At 81.0% G+C, this 14,264-nt stretch overlaps 1 protein-coding gene across 1 annotated transcript in view; it reads right to left on the reverse strand.

The window, feature by feature from the left end:
* ITGB4 (integrin subunit beta 4) overlaps positions 1-14,264 on the reverse strand; it is a 95,486-nt gene that overhangs the window by 7,418 nt on the left and 73,804 nt on the right. Inside the window, exons 31-33 of the mRNA XM_048490781.1 lie at positions 2,425-2,613; positions 1,305-1,460; positions 594-758 (exon numbers count right to left, since the gene is read on the reverse strand). Coding sequence (XP_048346738.1) covers positions 594-758; positions 1,305-1,460; positions 2,425-2,613 — 510 coding nt within the window. The remainder of the gene's footprint in view (positions 1-593; positions 759-1,304; positions 1,461-2,424; positions 2,614-14,264) is intronic.

A 14,264-nucleotide genomic window follows, 5' to 3' on the forward strand; every position in this document is an offset into this window, starting at 1 on the left:
TTTGCATAGATACACCTCTGCTGGGGAGTGAGAGCCTTTGAAAGCCCTGCAGAAGCTGGTTGCCTTGGCTGCCGGCTTCTGCCGGAGCTTTCAAAAGCGCCTGGCATACCTTGCTGGGGCGCGAGGTGTCTTTGAAAGCCCCGCAGAAGCCGGTTGCCTTGGCTGCTGGCTTCTGCGGGGCTTTCAAAACCACCTCGCCCCCCTGGCTTGCTGGGGAGCGAGGCGCCTTTGAAAGCCCCGCAGAAGCTGGTTGCCTTGGCTGCCGGCTTCTGTGGGGCTTTCAAAAGCGCCTTGCGCCCCTGCCTTGCTGGGGCGCGAGGTGTCTTTGAAAGCCCTGCAGAAGCCGGTTGCCTTGCCTGCCGGCTTCTGTGGGCTTTCAAAACCACCTCGCCCCCCCAGCGTTTTGGCCCGGCCCTCCACAATATTTTCTGTTTCTTATGCGGCCCCATGGAAAAAATAATTGCCCACCCCTGTCCTAGTCTATGCAAGAGTAGACTTTTCCCCATCTATTTTCCAGACAATTGCCATCATTTCACATGGCATAATGAAGAACAACCTCCAAAATGAATACACTTCCACACCTACACACATACCTCCATCTTGAGATTCAATGGTGATGATGCCTTCTCTTTCAGGGCCAAAGCCTTGTGTGGTTTTGGCTTGCACTTTGAACTTATATGGAACATTTTCATTCAAGTAAGGCACCGTCAAGGTAGTCTCTGGGTTGTCTCCCTCCACATAAATATTCCTGGGTTCTCCTAAAGGAGCAAAAACATTTTAAAACAGTCGATCCAACAGATCCAACAGAGCTTCTTTTCACTACCAGACAATGCAATTCAGAGGAGCTCCAGTGACACAAGCAGAGTTTTGATAAGCAGGACCTGCACAAAGGTACACTATACTGGGACCCAGAAGTCCAAAGCAGCCTGGTGGCAGGCTGCAATCCACATTACCACAAGGAACAAACTGAGGATAAACTGTAGATCATGCCTGAGGCTATTTATAAAAACGTATTTCTATCTGGTGTTTCTTGAGAGGTGTTCTGGAGCCAATCCAGGGTTGCCAAGCCAAGTCTGGCAACCAGCAGGGTGATGGGGACATGGAGGAGCTCAATGTCAGCTATGTTTTTATGTCACTTCTGGGGAAGTGTGTATGGGGGAAATGTTACAAGTTTGTATTGGGAAAAGAACATACAGCATTTAGCACATTCAGAGACTGCTCTGTTATACAGGCTAGGAAATACTCTCTGGGAACACTTGAGGTTTCATGTTTCAACTGGAATTCAGTTCAGAGCTACCACATACCTCCACTATGTAGTGTCTCACAGGTGACCATGTAGCCCAGAATTGACCCATTGGGTTGGCGGGGTCTTTCCCAACTCAGTTGAAGAGAATCTGGACTCAGCGCTGTGAACACCAGAGGCCCTGGTGCACTAGGTGTGCTTAAGGTAAATGGAGAACCTATATGAGCAAAAATGAAAGGTCAATATTCTTAAGAAGAAACCAGCAAGAACTGAATGAAATGCTGCATAGGATTTTACATAAAATTCATTTATTGAATACAGAATTTAAGATTCAAACCTAAACTTTTAAAATGTTCAGTATGCAAAATCTGCCTATCTTTTGGTATGGAATCAATGCCAGAATTGGAAATGTATCTCATATTGAAATACCACTTGCATTTATTTATATTGTGGAATTTTTCTGCCAAATACCTGCCACATTCAGCCTTGTTATATTCTGGTAAATTCCTTAATTATTTTGCACACTGTAAAGCTACATTTGTGATTTTAAATCTGACTTTTACTTCATTATTTTCAGGCTATTATGGACACACTAATACATCTGAAATTCATCTAACTCCTCAAGTAACTAGCCCAGTGTGATCCACAGAGGATATGAAGTAAATGTGTGCTTTGTAATTCAGCTTTTCAAACTTCTCATTTTATAGATATTTTAGATTAAAAGTGACAAAGAATTAAAAAATCCACAGAAGGCAATAATTGTACCAGAATTGCAGAAAGCTGAGTACACCTCTTGTGTAGCATTAGAAGAAGAAGAGTTGGATTTATATCCTCCCTTTCTCTCCTGCAAGGAGACTCAAAGGGGCTTACAAACTCCATACCCTTCCCCCTTCACAACAAACACCCTGTGAGGTAGGTGGGGCTGAGAGAGCTCCGAAGAACTGTGGCTAGCCCAAGGTCACCCAGCTGGCATGTGTTGGAGTATACAGGCTAATCTGAATTCCCCAGATAAGTCTCCACAGCTCAGGCAGCAGAGCGGGGAATCAAACCTGGTTCCTCCAGATTAGAGTACACCTGCTCTTAACCTACCTTCGGGGGTAGGGCGGTCAACTAAATCAAATTAATAATAGTAATAGTAATAGTAACAGTAATAATAGTAATAATAATGGAAGTCACATTACCTGGAACAGGACTCAGAGGGCTGTGTGGATCCACTTGGGATTCAATAGTAATCACTCCTTCTCTCTCTGGACCCCAGCCTTCGTCACTTTGGGCCTTCACTTTGAAGACATAGGAATGGTTTGGCAGCAGGTCATCTACTACCACTGAGTTCTGGGTAGGGTTAGGAATAGTAAGCCTGTGCACTTGTCCTAGAAGAGAAGAAAAGACCCAGCAGTCATCTTCACACGCTGCTATTATCAAGACTTATGACTTCCACTAGTAATGATGAGCAGTATCATAAGATGAATTTCCTACGTGACAGTAAATGTAGAAAATTACATGAATCTCATGAACCATGTGAGATACAAAATGATGCACTATCCCTGCATCAGGCCAGAAATCACAGAAAAAGAAATCGGCAATTGCTGTTCATGAGGGAATTAGTGTGGATGCATGTAGTGTGCTTCTAGACTGAGTCCAATGAAATCAGTGGGTTTAGACTGAAGTAACTTTGCTTATCAGTATGTAATCTTAATGTCCAAGATTGTATTGTATGCATTTTGAGCCAGATGCATTTAATGAGGGTCAGAATGCATGCAGTTGTCTCTATTCCTGCCAAAGAAGCACCTTCTCATAACTCATAGATCTGTTATAAATCACTTTTTTGACGGAATAGGGGAAGACTATGTCAACTGTGCTTCAGTGAAGAATACCAAGTTCTTAACATTTCAAGAAACTATTAACAGCACCTATACCACCCCCACCCCCCCACCCCCGCATCCCACATACACCATATTTTACCATGTGGATGTGAATTGAGACTTGCCCTTTGTGGCCTTCTCTCAAAAACTAATTGTCTCCAACTCTCCTTACATTAACAGCCGTGGGATCTTCACTGACCTCCATTGAGAAGCTGGTACTGGACGCTGTATCCTTGCACCTCTTTGTCACAGTGTGGCTCTTGCCAGCTGACCTTCAGTGAGGTTGGCCCCAGGGCAGAGAACACTAAGCGGGTGGGCGTGTCGGGGACACCCAGATGAGTCCTGGAATCTGAGGCAAACATAGGCAGTTGTAAGCTTTGATTTGGAGGGAAGGGAAGTATAAACAAGCATCTTACATGAATGCTCATTCTGTGTCCAGGGAGAACATGTAAAATGTACCTTTGCAAAGTAAATGGCTAGTCCACATAGACCAGGGGTAGGGAACCTGCGGCTCTCCAGATGTTCAGGAACTACAATTCCCATCAGCCCCTACCAGCATGGCCAATTGGCCATGCTGACAGAGGCTGATGGGAATTGTATGGGTGGGGGGGGGTCAGGGTGGGGTGGGGAGGGGGGTGGGGGGAGGGGGGGGGGGGGGGGGGGGGGGGTGGGGGTGGGGGGGGGTGGGGGGGGGGGGGGGTAGGGGGGGGGGGGGGGGGGGGGGGGGGGGGGGGGGGGGAGGGGGGAGGGTGGGGGGGGGGGGGGGTGGGGGGGGGGGGGGGGGGGGGGGGGGGGGGGTGGGGGGGGGGGGGGGTGGGGGGGGGGGGGGGGGGGGGGGGGGGGGGGTGGGGGGGGGGGGGGGTGGGGGGGGGGGGGGGTGGGGGGGGGGGGGGGTGGGGGGGGGGGGGGGTGGGGGGGGGGGGGGGTGGGGGGGGGGGGGGGTGGGGGGGGGGGGGGGTGGGGGGGGGGGGGGGTGGGGGGGGGGGGGGGTGGGGGGGGGGGGGGGTGGGGGGGGGGGGGGGTGGGGGGGGGGGGGGGTGGGGGGGGGGGGGGGTGGGGGGGGGGGGGGGTGGGGGGGGGGGGGGGTGGGGGGGGGGGGGGGTGGGGGGGGGGGGGGGTGGGGGGGGGGGGGGGTGGGGGGGGGGGGGGGTGGGGGGGGGGGGGGGTGGGGGGGGGGGGGGGTGGGGGGGGGGGGGGGTGGGGGGGGGGGGGGGTGGGGGGGGGGGGGGGTGGGGGGGGGGGGGGGTGGGGGGGGGGGGGGGTGGGGGGGGGGGGGGGTGGGGGGGGGGGGGGGTGGGGGGGGGGGGGGGTGGGGGGGGGGGGGGGTGGGGGGGGGGGGGGGTGGGGGGGGGGGGGGGTGGGGGGGGGGGGGGGTGGGGGGGGGGGGGGGTGGGGGGGGGGGGGGGTGGGGGGGGGGGGGGGTGGGGGGGGGGGGGGGTGGGGGGGGGGGGGGGTGGGGGGGGGGGGGGGTGGGGGGGGGGGGGGGTGGGGGGGGGGGGGGGTGGGGGGGGGGGGGGGTGGGGGGGGGGGGGGGTGGGGGGGGGGGGGGGTGGGGGGGGGGGGGGGTGGGGGGGGGGGGGGGTGGGGGGGGGGGGGGGTGGGGGGGGGGGGGGGTGGGGGGGGGGGGGGGTGGGGGGGGGGGGGGGTGGGGGGGGGGGGGGGTGGGGGGGGGGGGGGGTGGGGGGGGGGGGGGGTGGGGGGGGGGGGGGGTGGGGGGGGGGGGGGGTGGGGGGGGGGGGGGGTGGGGGGGGGGGGGGGTGGGGGGGGGGGGGGGTGGGGGGGGGGGGGGGTGGGGGGGGGGGGGGGTGGGGGGGGGGGGGGGTGGGGGGGGGGGGGGGTGGGGGGGGGGGGGGGTGGGGGGGGGGGGGGGTGGGGGGGGGGGGGGGTGGGGGGGGGGGGGGGTGGGGGGGGGGGGGGGTGGGGGGGGGGGGGGGTGGGGGGGGGGGGGGGTGGGGGGGGGGGGGGGTGGGGGGGGGGGGGGGTGGGGGGGGGGGGGGGTGGGGGGGGGGGGGGGTGGGGGGGGGGGGGGGTGGGGGGGGGGGGGGGTGGGGGGGGGGGGGGGTGGGGGGGGGGGGGGGTGGGGGGGGGGGGGGGTGGGGGGGGGGGGGGGTGGGGGGGGGGGGGGGTGGGGGGGGGGGGGGGTGGGGGGGGGGGGGGGTGGGGGGGGGGGGGGGTGGGGGGGGGGGGGGGTGGGGGGGGGGGGGGGTGGGGGGGGGGGGGGGTGGGGGGGGGGGGGGGTGGGGGGGGGGGGGGGTGGGGGGGGGGGGGGGTGGGGGGGGGGGGGGGTGGGGGGGGGGGGGGGTGGGGGGGGGGGGGGGTGGGGGGGGGGGGGGGTGGGGGGGGGGGGGGGTGGGGGGGGGGGGGGGTGGGGGGGGGGGGGGGTGGGGGGGGGGGGGGGTGGGGGGGGGGGGGGGTGGGGGGGGGGGGGGGTGGGGGGGGGGGGGGGTGGGGGGGGGGGGGGGTGGGGGGGGGGGGGGGTGGGGGGGGGGGGGGGTGGGGGGGGGGGGGGGTGGGGGGGGGGGGGGGTGGGGGGGGGGGGGGGTGGGGGGGGGGGGGGGTGGGGGGGGGGGGGGGTGGGGGGGGGGGGGGGTGGGGGGGGGGGGGGGTGGGGGGGGGGGGGGGTGGGGGGGGGGGGGGGTGGGGGGGGGGGGGGGTGGGGGGGGGGGGGGGTGGGGGGGGGGGGGGGTGGGGGGGGGGGGGGGTGGGGGGGGGGGGGGGTGGGGGGGGGGGGGGGTGGGGGGGGGGGGGGGTGGGGGGGGGGGGGGGTGGGGGGGGGGGGGGGTGGGGGGGGGGGGGGGTGGGGGGGGGGGGGGGTGGGGGGGGGGGGGGGTGGGGGGGGGGGGGGGTGGGGGGGGGGGGGGGTGGGGGGGGGGGGGGGTGGGGGGGGGGGGGGGTGGGGGGGGGGGGGGGTGGGGGGGGGGGGGGGTGGGGGGGGGGGGGGGTGGGGGGGGGGGGGGGTGGGGGGGGGGGGGGGTGGGGGGGGGGGGGGGTGGGGGGGGGGGGGGGTGGGGGGGGGGGGGGGTGGGGGGGGGGGGGGGTGGGGGGGGGGGGGGGTGGGGGGGGGGGGGGGTGGGGGGGGGGGGGGGTGGGGGGGGGGGGGGGTGGGGGGGGGGGGGGGTGGGGGGGGGGGGGGGTGGGGGGGGGGGGGGGTGGGGGGGGGGGGGGGTGGGGGGGGGGGGGGGTGGGGGGGGGGGGGGGTGGGGGGGGGGGGGGGTGGGGGGGGGGGGGGGTGGGGGGGGGGGGGGGTGGGGGGGGGGGGGGGTGGGGGGGGGGGGGGGTGGGGGGGGGGGGGGGTGGGGGGGGGGGGGGGTGGGGGGGGGGGGGGGTGGGGGGGGGGGGGGGTGGGGGGGGGGGGGGGTGGGGGGGGGGGGGGGTGGGGGGGGGGGGGGGTGGGGGGGGGGGGGGGTGGGGGGGGGGGGGGGTGGGGGGGGGGGGGGGTGGGGGGGGGGGGGGGTGGGGGGGGGGGGGGGTGGGGGGGGGGGGGGGTGGGGGGGGGGGGGGGTGGGGGGGGGGGGGGGTGGGGGGGGGGGGGGGTGGGGGGGGGGGGGGGTGGGGGGGGGGGGGGGTGGGGGGGGGGGGGGGTGGGGGGGGGGGGGGGTGGGGGGGGGGGGGGGTGGGGGGGGGGGGGGGTGGGGGGGGGGGGGGGTGGGGGGGGGGGGGGGTGGGGGGGGGGGGGGGTGGGGGGGGGGGGGGGTGGGGGGGGGGGGGGGTGGGGGGGGGGGGGGGTGGGGGGGGGGGGGGGTGGGGGGGGGGGGGGGTGGGGGGGGGGGGGGGTGGGGGGGGGGGGGGGTGGGGGGGGGGGGGGGTGGGGGGGGGGGGGGGTGGGGGGGGGGGGGGGTGGGGGGGGGGGGGGGTGGGGGGGGGGGGGGGTGGGGGGGGGGGGGGGTGGGGGGGGGGGGGGGTGGGGGGGGGGGGGGGTGGGGGGGGGGGGGGGTGGGGGGGGGGGGGGGTGGGGGGGGGGGGGGGTGGGGGGGGGGGGGGGTGGGGGGGGGGGGGGGTGGGGGGGGGGGGGGGTGGGGGGGGGGGGGGGTGGGGGGGGGGGGGGGTGGGGGGGGGGGGGGGTGGGGGGGGGGGGGGGTGGGGGGGGGGGGGGGTGGGGGGGGGGGGGGGTGGGGGGGGGGGGGGGTGGGGGGGGGGGGGGGTGGGGGGGGGGGGGGGTGGGGGGGGGGGGGGGTGGGGGGGGGGGGGGGTGGGGGGGGGGGGGGGTGGGGGGGGGGGGGGGTGGGGGGGGGGGGGGGTGGGGGGGGGGGGGGGTGGGGGGGGGGGGGGGTGGGGGGGGGGGGGGGTGGGGGGGGGGGGGGGTGGGGGGGGGGGGGGGTGGGGGGGGGGGGGGGTGGGGGGGGGGGGGGGTGGGGGGGGGGGGGGGTGGGGGGGGGGGGGGGTGGGGGGGGGGGGGGGTGGGGGGGGGGGGGGGTGGGGGGGGGGGGGGGTGGGGGGGGGGGGGGGTGGGGGGGGGGGGGGGTGGGGGGGGGGGGGGGTGGGGGGGGGGGGGGGTGGGGGGGGGGGGGGGTGGGGGGGGGGGGGGGTGGGGGGGGGGGGGGGTGGGGGGGGGGGGGGGTGGGGGGGGGGGGGGGTGGGGGGGGGGGGGGGTGGGGGGGGGGGGGGGTGGGGGGGGGGGGGGGTGGGGGGGGGGGGGGGTGGGGGGGGGGGGGGGTGGGGGGGGGGGGGGGTGGGGGGGGGGGGGGGTGGGGGGGGGGGGGGGTGGGGGGGGGGGGGGGTGGGGGGGGGGGGGGGTGGGGGGGGGGGGGGGTGGGGGGGGGGGGGGGTGGGGGGGGGGGGGGGTGGGGGGGGGGGGGGGTGGGGGGGGGGGGGGGTGGGGGGGGGGGGGGGTGGGGGGGGGGGGGGGTGGGGGGGGGGGGGGGTGGGGGGGGGGGGGGGTGGGGGGGGGGGGGGGTGGGGGGGGGGGGGGGTGGGGGGGGGGGGGGGTGGGGGGGGGGGGGGGTGGGGGGGGGGGGGGGTGGGGGGGGGGGGGGGTGGGGGGGGGGGGGGGTGGGGGGGGGGGGGGGTGGGGGGGGGGGGGGGTGGGGGGGGGGGGGGGTGGGGGGGGGGGGGGGTGGGGGGGGGGGGGGGTGGGGGGGGGGGGGGGTGGGGGGGGGGGGGGGTGGGGGGGGGGGGGGGTGGGGGGGGGGGGGGGTGGGGGGGGGGGGGGGTGGGGGGGGGGGGGGGTGGGGGGGGGGGGGGGTGGGGGGGGGGGGGGGTGGGGGGGGGGGGGGGTGGGGGGGGGGGGGGGTGGGGGGGGGGGGGGGTGGGGGGGGGGGGGGGTGGGGGGGGGGGGGGGTGGGGGGGGGGGGGGGTGGGGGGGGGGGGGGGTGGGGGGGGGGGGGGGTGGGGGGGGGGGGGGGTGGGGGGGGGGGGGGGTGGGGGGGGGGGGGGGTGGGGGGGGGGGGGGGTGGGGGGGGGGGGGGGTGGGGGGGGGGGGGGGTGGGGGGGGGGGGGGGTGGGGGGGGGGGGGGGTGGGGGGGGGGGGGGGTGGGGGGGGGGGGGGGTGGGGGGGGGGGGGGGTGGGGGGGGGGGGGGGTGGGGGGGGGGGGGGGTGGGGGGGGGGGGGGGTGGGGGGGGGGGGGGGTGGGGGGGGGGGGGGGTGGGGGGGGGGGGGGGTGGGGGGGGGGGGGGGTGGGGGGGGGGGGGGGTGGGGGGGGGGGGGGGTGGGGGGGGGGGGGGGTGGGGGGGGGGGGGGGTGGGGGGGGGGGGGGGTGGGGGGGGGGGGGGGTGGGGGGGGGGGGGGGTGGGGGGGGGGGGGGGTGGGGGGGGGGGGGGGTGGGGGGGGGGGGGGGTGGGGGGGGGGGGGGGTGGGGGGGGGGGGGGGTGGGGGGGGGGGGGGGTGGGGGGGGGGGGGGGTGGGGGGGGGGGGGGGTGGGGGGGGGGGGGGGTGGGGGGGGGGGGGGGTGGGGGGGGGGGGGGGTGGGGGGGGGGGGGGGTGGGGGGGGGGGGGGGTGGGGGGGGGGGGGGGTGGGGGGGGGGGGGGGTGGGGGGGGGGGGGGGTGGGGGGGGGGGGGGGTGGGGGGGGGGGGGGGTGGGGGGGGGGGGGGGTGGGGGGGGGGGGGGGTGGGGGGGGGGGGGGGTGGGGGGGGGGGGGGGTGGGGGGGGGGGGGGGTGGGGGGGGGGGGGGGTGGGGGGGGGGGGGGGTGGGGGGGGGGGGGGGTGGGGGGGGGGGGGGGTGGGGGGGGGGGGGGGTGGGGGGGGGGGGGGGTGGGGGGGGGGGGGGGTGGGGGGGGGGGGGGGTGGGGGGGGGGGGGGGTGGGGGGGGGGGGGGGTGGGGGGGGGGGGGGGTGGGGGGGGGGGGGGGTGGGGGGGGGGGGGGGTGGGGGGGGGGGGGGGTGGGGGGGGGGGGGGGTGGGGGGGGGGGGGGGTGGGGGGGGGGGGGGGTGGGGGGGGGGGGGGGTGGGGGGGGGGGGGGGTGGGGGGGGGGGGGGGTGGGGGGGGGGGGGGGTGGGGGGGGGGGGGGGTGGGGGGGGGGGGGGGTGGGGGGGGGGGGGGGTGGGGGGGGGGGGGGGTGGGGGGGGGGGGGGGTGGGGGGGGGGGGGGGTGGGGGGGGGGGGGGGTGGGGGGGGGGGGGGGTGGGGGGGGGGGGGGGTGGGGGGGGGGGGGGGTGGGGGGGGGGGGGGGTGGGGGGGGGGGGGGGTGGGGGGGGGGGGGGGTGGGGGGGGGGGGGGGTGGGGGGGGGGGGGGGTGGGGGGGGGGGGGGGTGGGGGGGGGGGGGGGTGGGGGGGGGGGGGGGTGGGGGGGGGGGGGGGTGGGGGGGGGGGGGGGTGGGGGGGGGGGGGGGTGGGGGGGGGGGGGGGTGGGGGGGGGGGGGGGTGGGGGGGGGGGGGGGTGGGGGGGGGGGGGGGTGGGGGGGGGGGGGGGTGGGGGGGGGGGGGGGTGGGGGGGGGGGGGGGTGGGGGGGGGGGGGGGTGGGGGGGGGGGGGGGTGGGGGGGGGGGGGGGTGGGGGGGGGGGGGGGTGGGGGGGGGGGGGGGTGGGGGGGGGGGGGGGTGGGGGGGGGGGGGGGTGGGGGGGGGGGGGGGTGGGGGGGGGGGGGGGTGGGGGGGGGGGGGGGTGGGGGGGGGGGGGGGTGGGGGGGGGGGGGGGTGGGGGGGGGGGGGGGTGGGGGGGGGGGGGGGTGGGGGGGGGGGGGGGTGGGGGGGGGGGGGGGTGGGGGGGGGGGGGGGTGGGGGGGGGGGGGGGTGGGGGGGGGGGGGGGTGGGGGGGGGGGGGGGTGGGGGGGGGGGGGGGTGGGGGGGGGGGGGGGTGGGGGGGGGGGGGGGTGGGGGGGGGGGGGGGTGGGGGGGGGGGGGGGTGGGGGGGGGGGGGGGTGGGGGGGGGGGGGGGTGGGGGGGGGGGGGGGTGGGGGGGGGGGGGGGTGGGGGGGGGGGGGGGTGGGGGGGGGGGGGGGTGGGGGGGGGGGGGGGTGGGGGGGGGGGGGGGTGGGGGGGGGGGGGGGTGGGGGGGGGGGGGGGTGGGGGGGGGGGGGGGTGGGGGGGGGGGGGGGTGGGGGGGGGGGGGGGTGGGGGGGGGGGGGGGTGGGGGGGGGGGGGGGTGGGGGGGGGGGGGGGTGGGGGGGGGGGGGGGTGGGGGGGGGGGGGGGTGGGGGGGGGGGGGGGTGGGGGGGGGGGGGGGTGGGGGGGGGGGGGGGTGGGGGGGGGGGGGGGTGGGGGGGGGGGGGGGTGGGGGGGGGGGGGGGTGGGGGGGGGGGGGGGTGGGGGGGGGGGGGGGTGGGGGGGGGGGGGGGTGGGGGGGGGGGGGGGTGGGGGGGGGGGGGGGTGGGGGGGGGGGGGGGTGGGGGGGGGGGGGGGTGGGGGGGGGGGGGGGTGGGGGGGGGGGGGGGTGGGGGGGGGGGGGGGTGGGGGGGGGGGGGGGTGGGGGGGGGGGGGGGTGGGGGGGGGGGGGGGTGGGGGGGGGGGGGGGTGGGGGGGGGGGGGGGTGGGGGGGGGGGGGGGTGGGGGGGGGGGGGGGTGGGGGGGGGGGGGGGTGGGGGGGGGGGGGGGTGGGGGGGGGGGGGGGTGGGGGGGGGGGGGGGTGGGGGGGGGGGGGGGTGGGGGGGGGGGGGGGTGGGGGGGGGGGGGGGTGGGGGGGGGGGGGGGTGGGGGGGGGGGGGGGTGGGGGGGGGGGGGGGTGGGGGGGGGGGGGGGTGGGGGGGGGGGGGGGTGGGGGGGGGGGGGGGTGGGGGGGGGGGGGGGTGGGGGGGGGGGGGGGTGGGGGGGGGGGGGGGTGGGGGGGGGGGGGGGTGGGGGGGGGGGGGGGTGGGGGGGGGGGGGGGTGGGGGGGGGGGGGGGTGGGGGGGGGGGGGGGTGGGGGGGGGGGGGGGTGGGGGGGGGGGGGGGTGGGGGGGGGGGGGGGTGGGGGGGGGGGGGGGTGGGGGGGGGGGGGGGTGGGGGGGGGGGGGGGTGGGGGGGGGGGGGGGTGGGGGGGGGGGGGGGTGGGGGGGGGGGGGGGTGGGGGGGGGGGGGGGTGGGGGGGGGGGGGGGTGGGGGGGGGGGGGGGTGGGGGGGGGGGGGGGTGGGGGGGGGGGGGGGTGGGGGGGGGGGGGGGTGGGGGGGGGGGGGGGTGGGGGGGGGGGGGGGTGGGGGGGGGGGGGGGTGGGGGGGGGGGGGGGTGGGGGGGGGGGGGGGTGGGGGGGGGGGGGGGTGGGGGGGGGGGGGGGTGGGGGGGGGGGGGGGTGGGGGGGGGGGGGGGTGGGGGGGGGGGGGGGTGGGGGGGGGGGGGGGTGGGGGGGGGGGGGGGTGGGGGGGGGGGGGGGTGGGGGGGGGGGGGGGTGGGGGGGGGGGGGGGTGGGGGGGGGGGGGGGTGGGGGGGGGGGGGGGTGGGGGGGGGGGGGGGTGGGGGGGGGGGGGGGTGGGGGGGGGGGGGGGTGGGGGGGGGGGGGGGTGGGGGGGGGGGGGGGTGGGGGGGGGGGGGGGTGGGGGGGGGGGGGGGTGGGGGGGGGGGGGGGTGGGGGGGGGGGGGGGTGGGGGGGGGGGGGGGTGGGGGGGGGGGGGGGTGGGGGGGGGGGGGGGTGGGGGGGGGGGGGGGTGGGGGGGGGGGGGGGTGGGGGGGGGGGGGGGTGGGGGGGGGGGGGGGTGGGGGGGGGGGGGGGTGGGGGGGGGGGGGGGTGGGGGGGGGGGGGGGTGGGGGGGGGGGGGGGTGGGGGGGGGGGGGGGTGGGGGGGGGGGGGGGTGGGGGGGGGGGGGGGTGGGGGGGGGGGGGGGTGGGGGGGGGGGGGGGTGGGGGGGGGGGGGGGTGGGGGGGGGGGGGGGTGGGGGGGGGGGGGGGTGGGGGGGGGGGGGGGTGGGGGGGGGGGGGGGTGGGGGGGGGGGGGGGTGGGGGGGGGGGGGGGTGGGGGGGGGGGGGGGTGGGGGGGGGGGGGGGTGGGGGGGGGGGGGGGTGGGGGGGGGGGGGGGTGGGGGGGGGGGGGGGTGGGGGGGGGGGGGGGTGGGGGGGGGGGGGGGTGGGGGGGGGGGGGGGTGGGGGGGGGGGGGGGTGGGGGGGGGGGGGGGTGGGGGGGGGGGGGGGTGGGGGGGGGGGGGGGTGGGGGGGGGGGGGGGTGGGGGGGGGGGGGGGTGGGGGGGGGGGGGGGTGGGGGGGGGGGGGGGTGGGGGGGGGGGGGGGTGGGGGGGGGGGGGGGTGGGGGGGGGGGGGGGTGGGGGGGGGGGGGGGTGGGGGGGGGGGGGGGTGGGGGGGGGGGGGGGTGGGGGGGGGGGGGGGTGGGGGGGGGGGGGGGTGGGGGGGGGGGGGGGTGGGGGGGGGGGGGGGTGGGGGGGGGGGGGGGTGGGGGGGGGGGGGGGTGGGGGGGGGGGGGGGTGGGGGGGGGGGGGGGTGGGGGGGGGGGGGGGTGGGGGGGGGGGGGGGTGGGGGGGGGGGGGGGTGGGGGGGGGGGGGGGTGGGGGGGGGGGGGGGTGGGGGGGGGGGGGGGTGGGGGGGGGGGGGGGTGGGGGGGGGGGGGGGTGGGGGGGGGGGGGGGTGGGGGGGGGGGGGGGTGGGGGGGGGGGGGGGTGGGGGGGGGGGGGGGTGGGGGGGGGGGGGGGTGGGGGGGGGGGGGGGTGGGGGGGGGGGGGGGTGGGGGGGGGGGGGGGTGGGGGGGGGGGGGGGTGGGGGGGGGGGGGGGTGGGGGGGGGGGGGGGTGGGGGGGGGGGGGGGTGGGGGGGGGGGGGGGTGGGGGGGGGGGGGGGTGGGGGGGGGGGGGGGTGGGGGGGGGGGGGGGTGGGGGGGGGGGGGGGTGGGGGGGGGGGGGGGTGGGGGGGGGGGGGGGTGGGGGGGGGGGGGGGTGGGGGGGGGGGGGGGTGGGGGGGGGGGGGGGTGGGGGGGGGGGGGGGTGGGGGGGGGGGGGGGTGGGGGGGGGGGGGGGTGGGGGGGGGGGGGGGTGGGGGGGGGGGGGGGTGGGGGGGGGGGGGGGTGGGGGGGGGGGGGGGTGGGGGGGGGGGGGGGTGGGGGGGGGGGGGGGTGGGGGGGGGGGGGGGTGGGGGGGGGGGGGGGTGGGGGGGGGGGGGGGTGGGGGGGGGGGGGGGTGGGGGGGGGGGGGGGTGGGGGGGGGGGGGGGTGGGGGGGGGGGGGGGTGGGGGGGGGGGGGGGTGGGGGGGGGGGGGGGTGGGGGGGGGGGGGGGTGGGGGGGGGGGGGGGTGGGGGGGGGGGGGGGTGGGGGGGGGGGGGGGTGGGGGGGGGGGGGGGTGGGGGGGGGGGGGGGTGGGGGGGGGGGGGGGTGGGGGGGGGGGGGGGTGGGGGGGGGGGGGGGTGGGGGGGGGGGGGGGTGGGGGGGGGGGGGGGTGGGGGGGGGGGGGGGTGGGGGGGGGGGGGGGTGGGGGGGGGGGGGGGTGGGGGGGGGGGGGGGTGGGGGGGGGGGGGGGTGGGGGGGGGGGGGGGTGGGGGGGGGGGGGGGTGGGGGGGGGGGGGGGTGGGGGGGGGGGGGGGTGGGGGGGGGGGGGGGTGGGGGGGGGGGGGGGTGGGGGGGGGGGGGGGTGGGGGGGGGGGGGGGTGGGGGGGGGGGGGGGTGGGGGGGGGGGGGGGTGGGGGGGGGGGGGGGTGGGGGGGGGGGGGGGTGGGGGGGGGGGGGGGTGGGGGGGGGGGGGGGTGGGGGGGGGGGGGGGTGGGGGGGGGGGGGGGTGGGGGGGGGGGGGGGTGGGGGGGGGGGGGGGTGGGGGGGGGGGGGGGTGGGGGGGGGGGGGGGTGGGGGGGGGGGGGGGTGGGGGGGGGGGGGGGTGGGGGGGG

The sequence above is a fragment of the Sphaerodactylus townsendi genome, linkage group LG03, assembly GCF_021028975.2.
Source record: "Sphaerodactylus townsendi isolate TG3544 linkage group LG03, MPM_Stown_v2.3, whole genome shotgun sequence".
NCBI classification, from domain to species: Eukaryota; Metazoa; Chordata; class Lepidosauria; order Squamata; family Sphaerodactylidae; genus Sphaerodactylus; species Sphaerodactylus townsendi.